Raw genomic sequence first — 14,612 nt, 5'->3', positions numbered from 1 at the left:
TGTTCTGGCAAAGGGAAGGTGAAATAGATTTTCTCAGGACTTGTTAGTAAGAATATAAATTGATGCAAAATAAATTTGGGGGGGGGGAGGACAATTTCATAGTTCCTAGCTAAATTTAAAACGCAGTCTATTTGTCCTAGAAATTTAACAGAGGTTTCTAGTCCAGAGAAATATCGATATACTGTTTGTAGGATAGTTTATAAGACCAAAAAAAGGGAAAAGTTAAACGTTTATCAATAGGAGTATCTTGATAAATCATAGTATAGCCCTGCTTTGGACAACTATGTAGACATTAGAAAGAATGAAGTATTTTCTACATGTACAAATCATCTGGACAGATGTCCATTACATATTGCTAACTGAAAACAGTGTGTATAAATCCGTGTTTATTAAAAAAAAAAAAAAGAGTACAACCCAATTCTGTGCACGTGCACATGCGCGCCCAGGAACAAACCTGGCAAGATTAACCCCTCACTCTCCGGGTCCCTGTGGGCGATGGAAGCCAGTCACCGAGGGAGAATTTCTCACATCTTACTTTGTGGACCTCTTTATTATTTGGTTCGTTGCAAAGACTATGTATGACTTCTGTAACAAAAACTTTTTAAAGAATATTATAGAGGAGTCTACATAAAAATATTTTTATCTGGGGATAAGAAAGACCTTTCTGATCAAGAATTAACACCTAGAAGTCCAAAAGGAAACAACTGTTAGATGTGATTACAATTAAATTTGGGTTTAGAATTAAAAAAAATCTTAGAAGCAAAGTTAAAAAAAAAAAAAAAAAAAAAAACCTCTGGAATAGCTTCAAGACCTGCCACAGAAAAAAAGGGCTTCCTTTGGGTTTGGGTTTTTTCCCTGTTATGTAAATAGCTTTTAAACCTGTAAGAATGTAAGAAAACAATGGAGAATCCCTTAGAGAAAAGGGCTAAATACCTGAGTAAATAATTCACAGAAGAGGAAATAAAAACTGAAGAATAAATATATGAAAATATGCTTGACCTCACTAGCAATTAAAAATGGTAGTAAAAAATAGTTTTTCACTTTACACAATTTCACTTTAAAAGATGAACACATTCTGGGTTGGGAGGATGTGAAGATATGGCCTGTTCATATACTATTGCTGGCAGCATGAATTGGTAGGACATTTTTGGCATGCAATGTGAAAATATCTGTCATGATTTTCTGCTCATCAAAAGGGTCTCGGTTCAAACCCACCCAGCAGCTACACAGGAGAAAGACCTGGCAATCTGCTCCAGTAAAGATTGCAGCCTAGAAAACCCTATGGGGGCAGTTCTGCTCTTTCACATGGGGTCCTGATGGGTCGAAAATCCACTCCACAGCGCCTAACAACAGCAGTGATAATTTTAAGTGCACACGTGAATTTCAAAATTTTCCTTCTAGAAATTTATTTCATTATTATATTCATACTAGGTGTATGTCAAATGATGCTTATTATTGTAAACATTTTATTATGAGAAATTTCAAACACATACAAAAGTAGAGAGATAGTATAATGAGCCCCATATACCTATCCTCCAACTTTAACAACTATAAACTCAGGATCAATCCTATTTTGTCTACAGCCCGTAATTTTAAGCAAATCCCAAACATATAATTTCATCCATAAATATTTCTATATGTATTTCTAAAAGAAAGGATCCTTAAAAAAAATTAACCACAATACTATTATCACAACCAAAAATTAACATAATTCCTTAATATGATACACTGTTTTCACATTTTTCAGATTGTCTCATAAATAAGACTAAAACACACATACACTTATTTGTTCAAATTAGGATACCGAGGTGTTCACTGCAGCATTGTTTATAATCGTTTTAAAATTAGGAACAACCTAAATATTCATCAATAGGGAACTGGTGAAAGAAATTATGTTTATATAGTGGAATATGATGCAGTTGTTCAAAGGTGAGGTATTTCTAGAAAGATTGATTAAATTAAAAAAAAGCACTTTGCAAAAAAAGACATCTCATTTTTTTGCAATATGTAACTTACATATTTGTGTTTTTCTATCACAAAGGAAAATTTGGGAGGTTACATCCTGGGAGGGAAACGTATTGTGTAGGGGAAATGAGAGATTTTTCTTTCTATGTTCACATAACATGGCAAAACAGCATACATTGCTTTTATACTAAAAAAAGATACTTTCCCGCTTCAGAAAACAAAAAAGACACCACCAACAAAATTAAAAGAAATTACAATCTAAAGAAAAATTTGCAACATGTATTGAAAGCAACGGATTACTACCCATAATACAGAGTTTCTACAAATCAATAAGGAAAAGGATATTTGAAAATTAAATGGGTGAAAGGCAATGAATTGATAAAGAACAAAAGAAGAAGTGCAACTGGCCAATGACCATGAAAAGATTCTCACCTTCCCTAATAATCAAGGAGGTAAAAATTAAAATGCCAGTTACGTAGTATTTATCACCTGTAGGATTGGCAAAGGTGAAAAAGATACATATTCAATGTGGGGAGAGGGCATAGATGGGGTATAAATTGTTAAACTTCCCTCCACCCTGAGCAATTCGACAATATTTATCAAAACATAAGGTGAGGACTGTGATGGCAAGATAGGAGTGCAAATCGTTATAATCTGATGCAGGGCAATTTGGAATTACCTTCAAAATTAAAAACACAGATATCTTTTGACCCAATAATTACACTTTTAGGAATTTTCTGACCTTTGTGGGAATGACCAAGGTGCAAGGTCATTTATTGCAGCATTGTAGGTAATAGCAACAGATAGCAATCACACCACATGTCCACCAATAGGACAGCAGCTACGTACATGAAGTCCGTGTAAATGGAAAATACGATGCACTTGTAAAAAACAGAAACAAGAAGTTCTTTACAGACCAAGATATATTAAGTAAAAATAGCACAGTGCAGAAAAAGATTTGGAGATGCCACCAACTGAGTAGAAAAATAAAATGAAGAAAAAATAATAGCGCTGCACTGACTTGCATATGCATAAAAATTACCTGGAAGGACATAGTAGAAAGCAGTAACAATGGTTGCCTTTGAGATGGGTGAGAACTGGGCGGTGGGGGACAAGAACTGAGAGATAATTCACTCTTCCTTAAAAAAAAAAAAAACCTTTGTTTTTGTTTAAATCATATGAATTACCTATTATAAAATTAAATGAAAAACAAAAAATTAAGTGTGTGTAAACCTTTTGAGGCAGTAATTCCATGCTAGAAATTTATCCAGTAGAAATACTCAAAGAAGTGCGCAAAGACCCAGGCCCTGGGAGTTCCTTTCACAGTATCTAGAATAAAGAAAAACAACTGGAACGCCCTTCCAGAGATTAAGGGAATTAGGCTTTCCCCAACCAACGGAACACTCTAGAGTCACGGAATGAGCAAGAGCTGAAAAAGATGATCGTTGCGGGTTAAGTTCTTAAAAACGTAAATTGCAAGTCTATAGGATACCGCTACTTATGTTAATATGTTCGTCTAGGAACGTGGGAAAATCGCCTGGAAGGACCCACCCGGACCTGGGAACCCTGACTGTTCCTGCGGCGCCTCCGTTGCTTTCTGTTTTGCTTTTACTTGGAGCACGCAGTATTTTTTTTTTAATAATCTATCAAAGAGCTCCGATGGCACAGTGCTTAAAGCAGGGGCGAAAACACTGGGCTGCTAACCAAAAGGTCGACAGTTTGAACCCACCGGCCCCTCTGGGGAGAAGGATGGGGCAGTCGGCTCAGTCAAGACTCACAGCCTTGGAAATCCTATGGGGCAGCTCCAGTCAGTCACATGGGGTCGCCATGAATCACTATCTACAGGAAGGCGCCCAACAACTATTTGTCTTTGTCGCGTTGCTCCCCGGGAGACCCGGTCCTCGGTTTGGAGTGGGGATGTCTTCCGCCCGCCCGGCCCTGGCGCGATGGACCTGCGGTGGGGCGGCAGGAGCGAGCCAGCCGACGCGCCGAGGCCCACGTCGCGCCCTCGGGACCCACGCTCCGTGCGCAACCCAGAGCAAACCGCGGCTCCGATTCCTCCATTGCGCCAAGCTCCAGGCGTGGGCTGGAGGCCTGGGAGGTGAGGGGAGCGAAGAGCGCAGATATAAATACATCGAGTTATTTCTCTCAACCCTCTGGCCGGCTTTGCTGGTGGAACCTCACACCCAGGAGCTGAAGAGAGCCTGGAAACTCACTACCGACGTTGCGGTTCCTGCGCTCCCCACGACCCCCCACTCCAGCCCCATCCTGCGGATCCAGTTACCAATGAAACAGCTAGATCGGAAGTTTTTCAAATTTGATATTTCAGTGGCTCCCAAAGTTGCGGATTTCCACAAACAAAATTCCAAAAATATGGTGGTGATAGTTTATCCCTTAACGAATATTCTATCCTCTCCCTTCACCGCCATTACATGAAACGAAAGACATTGTGACGTCAAAAAAATAAAAATGTCAACTCAGAGCAGACATTCTTGCTGGGAAGGGCTTTAGCCGCCTCAGAAATACACATACAAGCCATATTGACTGTGTTGGCTCCTTTCGTTCATTCGGCAACTATTTACTGCTTCTTTGAAACCCTCTGGGGCTGTTCTCCTTTGCCCTACTGGGTCGCTGAGTTGGAATCGACTAGATCGCAACGTTTTTTTTTGGGGGGGGGGTTACCGTGTGCTAAGTTCACATCGGGGAGATCAGGTGAATTTGGCGCGCACGATGACCGCCTCCCACGTGGTCATCAAGCAGCACTAAGGGCACCTGGCTGGGTCACCCGTCTCTTGTAACCTCAGCGCCGACAACTCTCCCCAGCCGTTCCTTCCCCGCCGGATCCGCAACCACGCACACGGCATGTCAAAGACAGTCTCTTGGCTGGAAAGCTGTGTGCCGGCAGCTTCAGCCCAGGGTCATCTAGCATACAGTTGTTGTTCTTAAGTGCCCTCAAGTTGGTTCCGACTCACAGAGACCCATGCACAACAGAACGAAACACTGCCTGGTCCTGTGCCAGCCTCACAATCTTTGCTGTATTTGAGGCCATTGTTGCAGCCACTCTGTCAATCCATCTTATTGAGGGTCTTCCTCTTTTTCGCTGACCCTCTACTTTATCACGTGTGACGTCCTTCTCCAGGGATTGGTCCCCCATCACATGTCCAAAGTAGGCAAGACAAAGTCTCACAATCCTTGCTTCTAAGGAGCGTTCTGGCTTTACTTTTTCCAAGACAGATTTGTTCATTCTTCTGGCAGTCCATGGAATAGTCAATATTAACCAACACCGTAACTTAAAGGCATCAACTCTTCTTCAGTCTCCCTTATTCACTGACCAGCTTTTACATGCATATAAGAGTTGGAATCCACTCGATGGCAGTGGGTTTTAAGATGATTGAAAATACCATGGCTTGGGTCCTCCAGGTGAATCATTGCTTTTTAACACTTGAAAGAGGTCTTTGGCAGCAGACTTGCCCAATGCAATGTGTAGTTTGATTTCTTGACTGCTGGTTCCTTGGGCATTGATTTGTGGATCCAAGTAAAATGAAATCCCTGACAGCTTCCATATTTTCTTCATTTATTGTGATGTTTCTTAAGGGTCCAGTTGTGAGGATCTTTGTTTCTTTATGCTAAGGTGGGAACCATACTGAAGGCTGTAGTCTTTGATCTTCATGAGTAAGTGCTTCAAGTTCTCTTCACTTTAAGCAATCAAGGTTGTGTCATCTTCATAATGCAGGTTGTTAATGAGTCTTCCTCCAATCCTGATGCCACATTCTTCTTCATATAGTCCAGCTTCTAGGATTATTTGTTCAGCATACAGACTGCATAAATTGGTTAAAGGATACAACCCTGATGCACACATTTTCTGATTTTGAGCCAGTCAGTATCCTCTTATTCTGTTCAAAAGACTGCCTCTTGATCTATGTACAGGTTCCACATGAGCACAATTAAGTGTTCTGGAATTCCCATTCTTCACAATCTTATCCATAATTTGTTATGATCCACACAGTCAAATGTCTGCATAGTCAATAAAACACAGGTAAACATCTTCCTGATATTTCCTGCTTTCAGCCAAGATCCATCTGACATCAGCAATGATATCCCTCATTCCACATGCTCTTCTGAATGCAGCTTGAATTTCTGGCAGTTTTCTGTCAAATGTACTGCTGCAACCATTTTTGAACTATCTTCAGCAAAATTTTGCTTGCTTGTGATATTAATGATATTGTTCGGTAATTTCCTCATTCTGTTAGATCACCTGTCTGTAGAAGGAGCACAAATATGGATCTCTTCCAGTCAGTTGGGCAGGTAGCTAGCTGTCTTTCAAATTTCTTGGCACAGACAAGTGAGTACTTCCAGCACTACATTCATTTGTTGAAACATTTCAGTTGGTATTTCATCAGTTCCTGGAGTCTTGGTTTTCACCAGTACCTTCAGTGCAGCTTGGACTTCTTTCTTTAGGACCAACGGTTTTTGATCATATGCTACCTCCTGAAAAGGCTGAACGTCAACCAGTTCTTTTTGGTACAGTGACTGTGTATTCCTCCCATCGTCTTTTGATGCTTCCTAAGTCATTCAGTTTTTTGCCCTTAGAAGACTTCATTATTGTAACCTGAGGGCTGAATTTCTTCTTCAATTCTTTCAGCTCGAGAAATGCTGAGCATGTTCTTCCCTTTTGGATTTCTAACTCCAGGTTTTTGCACATTTCATTATAACACTTTCCTTTGTTTTCTTGAGCTGCCCTTTGAAATCTTCTGTTCAGCTCTTTTACTTCACCATTTCTTCCTTTAGCTTTAGTCACTCTGTGTTCAAGAGCAAGTTTCAGAGTCTGTTCTGACATCCACTTTGTTTTTTTCTTTCTTTCCTGTCTTTTTAATGACCTTTTGCTTTCTCCATGTATGATATCCTTGATGTCATCCCTCAACTTGTCTGGTCTTCAGTCATTAGTGTTCAATGCATCAAATCTATTTTTGAGAATGAGGTGGGATATACTCAAGCTTGTATTTGGCTCTTGCAGACTTGTTTTAATTTTCTTTCAGTTTCAACTTGAACTTTCATACAAGCATTGATGGTCTGTTCCCCAGTTGGCCCCTGGCCTTGTTCTGACTGATGAGTTAGAGCTTCTCCATCTTGTCTTTCAACAGATGTACTGGATTTAATTCCTGTGTATTCTATCTGGCAAGATCCACGTGAATAGTTGCTGATTATGTTGTTGAAAAAAGGTATTTGCAATGAATAAGTCATTGGTCTTGCAAAATTCTATCATGCGATCTCAGGTGTTGTTTCTATCACCAAGACCATATTTTCCAGCTACTGAACCTTCTTTGCTTCCACCTTTCACATTCCAATCACCAGTAATTGTCCAATCACCAGTAATCAAACATCTTGATTGCATGTTTGATCAATTTCAGCAGCAGAAATTGGTTAAAAAAATTCAATTTCTTCATCTTTGGCAGTAGTGGTTGGTGCATAAATTTGAATAATAGTCATATTATCCTTGTACGTGTATGAATATTATCCTACTCTTTGCAGTCATTTCTTCTAAGTTGTGCCACATCACCAAATGAAGGTCTGAAAGCTTTATTGCATCCATGCAGTTAAGGTGGACTCTATTTTGAGCAGACAGCTCTTCCCAGTCCTATTTTGAGTGCCTTCCAACCTGAGAGACTCATCAACAACCACTGCATCAGACAACATTCCGCTGCTCTTCAGAAGGTTTTCACTGACTAATTTTTTCAGAAGTAGGTCACGAGGTCCTTCTTCCCAGTCTGTCCTAGTCTGGAAGCTCTGCTGAAATCTGTCCACCATGGGTGACCCTGCTGGTATTTGAAATACCCGTGGCATAGCTTTCAACATCACAGCAACATGCAAGCCACCACAGTAGGACAAACTGACAGCCGAGTGGTGGTGGCACACAATGGGTACCCATTGTTTGTTGAATGGAATTAGGAACAAGGGAAAGGCAAGGCCGTGGGAGAGAGTGGGAAAGATGGCAATGGGCCTCGGCGGGCCCCCATGGGAACCTCTCACCCTACTCAGAGCAGCTGGGCTTTCCCTGGGCAGCCATCCCTCGGCTTCACAGGCCAGATCCGCCCTGGCGCCACCACCTCCTTCTGCAGTGCTTGATGCCACTCAGGCACCCCGAGCGTCCTCGGGCGGAGGAAGAGCCCGTGAAAGGGAGACCTTCTACTGCTCTCTGGACCCAGCGTGGCACCCCAGGGGGATCGATAGTGAGGGAGGGCGTGCGAACCAGGAGTCTAGACCACCCTGGGCTCAGGGGATCCCCGGGAAGGCTCACTCCACGTTAGGGTCCTTTATACAGAGCTTCCCAAAATGGAGACGGAACCCGGCGCACAGCCAGGTAACCGGCTGTCATCCTCTGAGGAGCTGGGTCGATCGTTGTTTTGTATTAAACAAATACAAAATAAGAAGGAAAATTTCTATGCCCTTTATCCTAGTTAAAATAGAAATCAAAGAAATTTAGCGAACCAAGAGAAAATTTGGGCTACGGTCCCAGATCCGAGGTAGGGCGCTGAGGAAATGGCATCAGAGTCGGGGGCCCACACAAAGCGTATAGCTGCCTGCTCTCCCCACAGGCGACAAGCAATGTGCGAAGACCCGAGTGTGATGCCTGCGTAGACCGGCCCTCCATCACTCTTCCCCGACACCTGGTGACCCACTCACTGTCCAGGCCTCCAAAGACTCGGTCTCCCTGATGGCGGGGTCCCCTCTGAGACACCCGGGGATCAGTCCCTGCGAGTGTGTGTGTGTGTGTGTGTGTGCGCGCGCGCGCGCGCGCCCGAGCGCACAAGATGCAGGGGCTGGTCAGCCCGAGCCCGGCTTCGCGCAGCCACCAGGAAGGGCAGAAACAAGAGTGAAACTTGCAGGAGCCATGTGCGTAGTTCCCTGAAAATGAAAACAGTGCCCACAAGACACACCAAGAAGACGATGCTGGGTCACATTTGATTGCTAGCTTGCTTCTCTGTGTGTATGTGTGTGTGTGGGGGGGGAGGGTGGCGGGATATAATGGGAGAAATAAAACTCAAAATGAAAGGTCTCGGCATGGATCCGCCAAGAGAATGTGGGTCTTCCTGTTAAGAACAAAACAAAAGGGAAAACAACAAACAAAACAATTCCAGGAAAATAAAAAAGATATCTAATACCCCAACAAATACCAAATACCCCTAAAATAAAAATTAAAAAAAAATTCTCAAATAAGGTCCCCCCGCAGGAGCCATTTAAACTTTCCAACGCGGCCTCGAACGGATGGTCCTGAGCTACCCCGCCTTCACTAACAGACTCAAATATTGAGGATAGGCCAACTCACTTGCAATCCAGTGCTCATTCCAATAGGGCCCTTTGCCCCGCACCTCCGTTTGCCCAAACGCCCGGCTCTGCAGGCGCGTGCGTGCGGGGTTACAGGGACCGGGGGAGCGAGGCCTGCTAGGCCCAAGCTGTCTCCCTAGGTCCAGCGGCTGCTGGGAACCCAAGTAAAGAGCGAGCGGGCGCCGGGCGGCGCTGCGCCGGGACCGGCTGCTCGGAGGAGGGGGACAGCTGTCCCCGCAGGTCACTCCCAGCCCGAGCCCCCAAGCCCCGGCCCCTTGGCCTGGCAGGGCCAGGCGTTTAGGTGGGCGCGAGGGCCCGCTGGGTGCTCGCCACTGTGCTGCGTGTATGTGTACGGACGTGTGTGTTTCTGGAGCGCGGGTCCTGGGCTGCCCGCGGAGTCCGGAGGGGCTGGGGCCCCATAAGCTCACACGCACCCCCGGCCGGAGTAGCCCAGCCGGAGCCGGATGTCCCGGCCTCGCGCGGCCCTCCACGTCCCCAGCCTCCGGCGCCTCGGTCAAGATCCCAGCCAATTCGTTTCCGCTGAGGGGGGAACAACGAGTTTTTCCGCTGGGTACCCGCCGTTATCCCGCCCTCCAGCTCCCAGGCGGAGAGGTGCAGAGCCGGGCGGGGAGCGCGGCGGGTCTCGAGACGCTGGGGCGCTCTTGGGGTGGCCTCTGGGCCCGGCTCATCCCGCCCCAGGCTGCCCACAGAGGTGGGGTGGAGGATGCTGCTCGAATGGTATTTGTGGGACCCGCAGGGGAGGCGCCCAGGCCCGGGGACCGCTGCGGGTGAGCAGGGACCGGTGCCACCCATCGCCCGTAAACGTTGCTGGGTCGGGTGACGCTGGCGCATTTCCCGGCTCTACCAAAACCGAAACTGGTTATTGAATTCACTTCCAAGTTAATCTGGGAATCCCGTGGGCGCGTCTGAGCCGGCGAGTGCGAGCGTGGGTTGTGGGATTGCAGGAAGTTTAGGGTGACAGTTATCCCACCTCTTCTGCCTGCAGGGATCCCCGCTCCACCGAAAAGGCGGGTACGCAGGCTCTGCCGGCGGCTAGTTGTGCGCGGCGGCCGCCTTGGGCTGATAGAGCTAGGCCTGGAAAGCGGCCTGCTCCTTTCGGCTGCCTCCTGCCCGCTGCGGGCGTGCTCTTTCCGAATATAAAATAAAAGGATCCCCCTCACCCCTCGCCGGCCAGTGCGTGTGGTGAGGTGGTTTGGCCTACCGGGCTGTATGGCCCCGGTGGAGGCCTAGTTATGTCCTCGGTGGGCTATGAGCGGCTGTGTGTGCCGCAGGCCTGTGGTGTGCACATGCCTGTCATCTTGGTGGCTGTGTATGTGCCCCTGTGTGAGGTGAAGTAGCCTCCATTTTGAGACAGGAGATGCAGCAAGATCGGCCTCCCTGGCCCACATTCCGCAGAGGCAGCCAAAAGCTTAAATCTTTGTTGGAGCAAGAGTCCCTCCAAGAGGCTTGGGGAGGGCTGCAGGGTGTGGTCTGCAAAGGGGTACTGATCTCCTTCATCATCAGCCGATTCTTGACCCCTAGGTCGCTCACCTCCCAACATAGCCCAGCACTGGACCCAGGGCCCTGAAGCAGACTGTGTATGTGGTAGGGAGGAGACCTCTGGGGAACGATGCTCTCTGCCTCACCAGCCAGAAGTGGTTTTGGTGGTCACCTTGGAGTCCCCCCACTTCATTCAGGGAATATCTGTGGTGCTCCAGCTGGGTGTAGTTTTACAGACAACACCGCTGGTCTTTGGCACAGCTCTTCAAGATAGCCCTTATCTGTACGGAGGAGATAATGGAGTACAGAGAGGCAAAGAAACTGGTTCTAAGAGCTATAAGGTGGGGATTCGAACCCAACCTTTGCTTAACTTCAATGCCCAGGCTCTCCTTCTATCCTCCTGCCCTGAGACTCCTCCAATAGATGTCTTATCCTGGGGTGGGGCCCAGGGAGTGAGTGGCCAGGGGAAAAGAAAGTGGAGGTTCAGAGGGAGTGGGTGTTCTGGAGTCCTCACCCCATCAGCTTCCTGACAGCTGCTTGCTCCTTGGACAAACTCCTCCCTTTTACCCTTTAATGGCTTCCTCCAAGGTACTAGGGGGGGATGTGTCCTCAAAGGTCAAGGGCAAACTGCACTCTCTGCTCAGAGCCTACTGAAGGGAACTCTGTTCAGGGCCATGGTAATGTGGGCTTCCCTTTACCAGTGCTGGGCCTACATCTTTAGGTACAGAGCCGCCACCCTGAGCCACGGCGGGGCCCTGAGTGACCAGGTGACCCTGGCTAGGAAGGATTAGCAGTAAATAATGTTACAGGGCATCTCTGACCTGTAATAACCTGCCCGACATTAAATGGGGAAGGGCACAGGAATTTATGACGGCCCCATTTGATTTTCTTTTCCATTAGGCATGTAAATACACCCTATATGCCTTATAGTGAATATTTTCATTATTATAAAATACCCCCAAAACAAAAATAATTATATTTACAGTATTTCATTATTATATTACCTATTTTTTTTAAATGTAATGGCAGTGCTGTACTGCTTACATGCATTTATAAAAGTACACCGCCTGTCGGTGCACACAGGCCCCATATTACAGGGGTGTGTTCAGCTCTGCCTGGCTGTGCATTGCTCCCAGGTTAGGTGGCCCCCACCCCACAGGGTAGAGGGTCATTTTCGACTCCCACCTTCTATGAGTCTACCCCTGAGAGCTATTTAATTGGCATCTATACAAAAATTTTATTTGTTCTACTCACAGGGTTAGTAGAGTGGAGGGAGTGGCAAGTGGGTACAGAATTCTCACTTGTCTGAGCAAAGGAACTACCCCCCCCCCATCGTTGGGGTGTGAGGTGGTGAATGTCACAGGCAGAGGCCTGGTGTCTTAACCCTGGGAGAATGTGGACTTGGGGTGGCTGATTTCTCCATCTCTGGAAGCACTGCGGATTTCCTTAATGGAATTTAGAGCGGACTGCTCACACAGGGCACTCATAGTCTGTGGAAAGAAACCTAGTTGAATCCCAGGTGCCTGACAGGTCCACACACCTGCTGGAATCCCTGCTGGGAGGTACCGCCTTGACCCAAGCCTGCCCCAGAGCAGCTGTAGGCTCCCCATCTGGGGTGGCCGCACCTGGCGCCAGATTTTCTCAAGGGCCGAGGTCCCTGAACCTGTGGCTATAAGTTATCAGTTGCCTCTATGTTGGGCTGCCCCTATACTTTATCCAGCCCTGTAGCCCATCTCCCAGCCACCCCTACCCGGAGGTTGCAGCGATGGGTAGGGGAGGCAGCACCCAGTGGTTCCCCTGTGGGCGTCTGAGCAGTCGAACTCAAGTCAGAAAAGTCCGGGAACCCGGCGCTAAAGAGATCCCGAGCCAGCGTCTAGCAGCCTTCCCAGGTTTCCCGGCTTCCCCAGGCGGGGGTCGCCTCCCGAGGCCCCGAGGATCGCAGGACCGGAGCTCGGGAAGGAGAAGAGGCAGGAAGAAGGCAGCGAGCGGAAGCTGGGCGGGGAAGCCAGGGAAGCAGGCCCGCCAGTGGCTTCTTGAGGGACTACAACAAAGTGGGGGAAACAGTCCCCAGGCTCTGGCTGCGGCCTGAGGACCGGCTGGGGCAAGACCTGGGAATTCCCATTCTCCTATCTGGCCGATGAGGCGCCGGGATTTGGCGAAAGCCGGGCCGGAGCTCCGCGCCGCTGGCGTTGGGGCCCGGAAGCACCGGCCTCGCGCAGGAGGCCGGGCATAGCTGGGTACGCGGACGCAGTCCAGACCCAGGGGCTTGCGGGAAAGCGGTGCTGGGAAGGCGAATTCGGCGGAGAGAAAAGACTGGGGCAGAAGAGAGGACCGCGAGGGGCGAAAGGGCGAGGGAGGAAGGGAGGGACGAGAAAGGCCAGGCCGGGAGAAGGCCGCGCCCGGAGGCGCCGCGAGGAAGTGAAGCTGAGAATGAAGCGGAGGCGAGTGAGTGCCGCGCACACCACCCTCCGTGTCCCCGAGGCTTTCCCTGCGAAGGACCGGCGCCGATCCCCACCGCTGGGACAGGAAACTGTGCTGGGCAAGAGGCGGGGACGCGCCCCGCCGCGGTGCGGAGCCGAGGCCTCTTCCCCCTGCTATTCCGGACGCCGGTGCCTCTCAGTCCTGAACCTGCGGGGCGCGCGTGCCGCCCTTCTGGGCACCTGCCCGGAGCGGCGCGGAGCCGAAACCTGCCTTCAGCCTTTCGCGCACCAGTCTCTGCCCCTGCGGCCGCTGTAGGGCGAGGGACCCGCCGGAGAGGCTGAGAGCTGTAAGGCGAGGTAACTGGGACCTCTTGGTCCCATTCGCTGCTTTGTCCCCACACTCCGCTCGTCGTCCGACACACAATAGGCGCTCGAAGGAATATTTGCTGAATGAACGATGAACGAATGAACATAAGAATGGGGAGGTGGAGACTGCAGGAAGGTCAGAGGCTCCAGCAGGGGTAGCGTGGGGTCCCGTGGCCCCGGGCCGCAGGCTGTCCCTTACCTCGCACCAGGATGCGGCGGCAGTGGTCCGCCTCACCCGGCCCAGGCTGCCCGTCGCTGTCGGCGCCGCTGTCCCTGGTGCCCGCAGGACTGGAGGCCGAGGTACCAGCGACCTCTCTCGTGCTGCGGCCGGCTCCACCAGAGCGAGAGTCCCCGCTTCCGCCGCGGTTCCCGCCTCGCCCGCTGCCGCCGCCGCTACCTGACTCCGCCCGGCGAGCGGGACCGCGGTCGCGCTCGGCGCCCCCATCGCCCATGCCGGTCGCCACCGCCGCCTTAGCTGCTGCAGCGCCAGTTCGGGCTGGTGGAGCGCGCGCCTCCCGGCCCTCTGCGCCCCTGCCCGGCTCCTCCTCCTCCCGGCCCGCACCGCCCCGCAGCTCCTCCCTTCCCTGCTGATTGGGCGCGAGTCGGGGGTCTTCAACCCCCGGCGGCTCACTAGGGCGCTGCGCCTGGGCCTTGAGGGGAGTGGCCCCGCTTCTCCACCCCTAGTCTAGCCCGGCTGGGAGCCCGGCGGAGGCAGGCTGGGGCGGCCCTTGGGTACTGAAGAACGTTCTGCACCCTTTCCTGAAGTTTATCAACCCCTTTCCGACCCCCGCAGCCTACTCCCCACCCCACCCCATCGATCCCCGGGGAAACGCAGCCTCGCCACTCCGGCTGGTTCAGCGGGATCAATAACCAAAGCGCGCGAGGAAGGCGACCCCGGCGAGGCAGAGCAGAGAAGAGGAGGTTGGCTTCGCTCGGGCGCATGGGGGTGGGGGGGTGGGGGTCTGGAGGCGCGGCACAGGCCTGGGGTTTAGTGCGTCCCTCCCCGAGGTTCACACCCACAGCCACACTCGTGAACAC

General features: G+C 49.6%; 1 protein-coding gene across 1 annotated transcript in view; it reads right to left on the bottom strand.

Moving 5' to 3' along the window:
* VAX2 (ventral anterior homeobox 2) overlaps nt 1-14,026 on the bottom strand; it is a 36,093-nt gene extending 22,067 nt beyond the window's left edge. The window contains exon 1 of the mRNA XM_003413670.3: nt 13,774-14,026. Coding sequence (XP_003413718.1) covers nt 13,774-14,026 — 253 coding nt within the window. The remainder of the gene's footprint in view (nt 1-13,773) is intronic.
* Between the last annotated feature and the right edge of the window lie 586 nt (nt 14,027-14,612).

The sequence above is a fragment of the Loxodonta africana genome, chromosome 15 (assembly GCF_030014295.1).
Source record: "Loxodonta africana isolate mLoxAfr1 chromosome 15, mLoxAfr1.hap2, whole genome shotgun sequence".
Classification (NCBI taxonomy): domain Eukaryota; kingdom Metazoa; phylum Chordata; class Mammalia; order Proboscidea; family Elephantidae; genus Loxodonta; species Loxodonta africana.
This window is presented reverse-complemented; position numbering and strand designations above follow the sequence as displayed.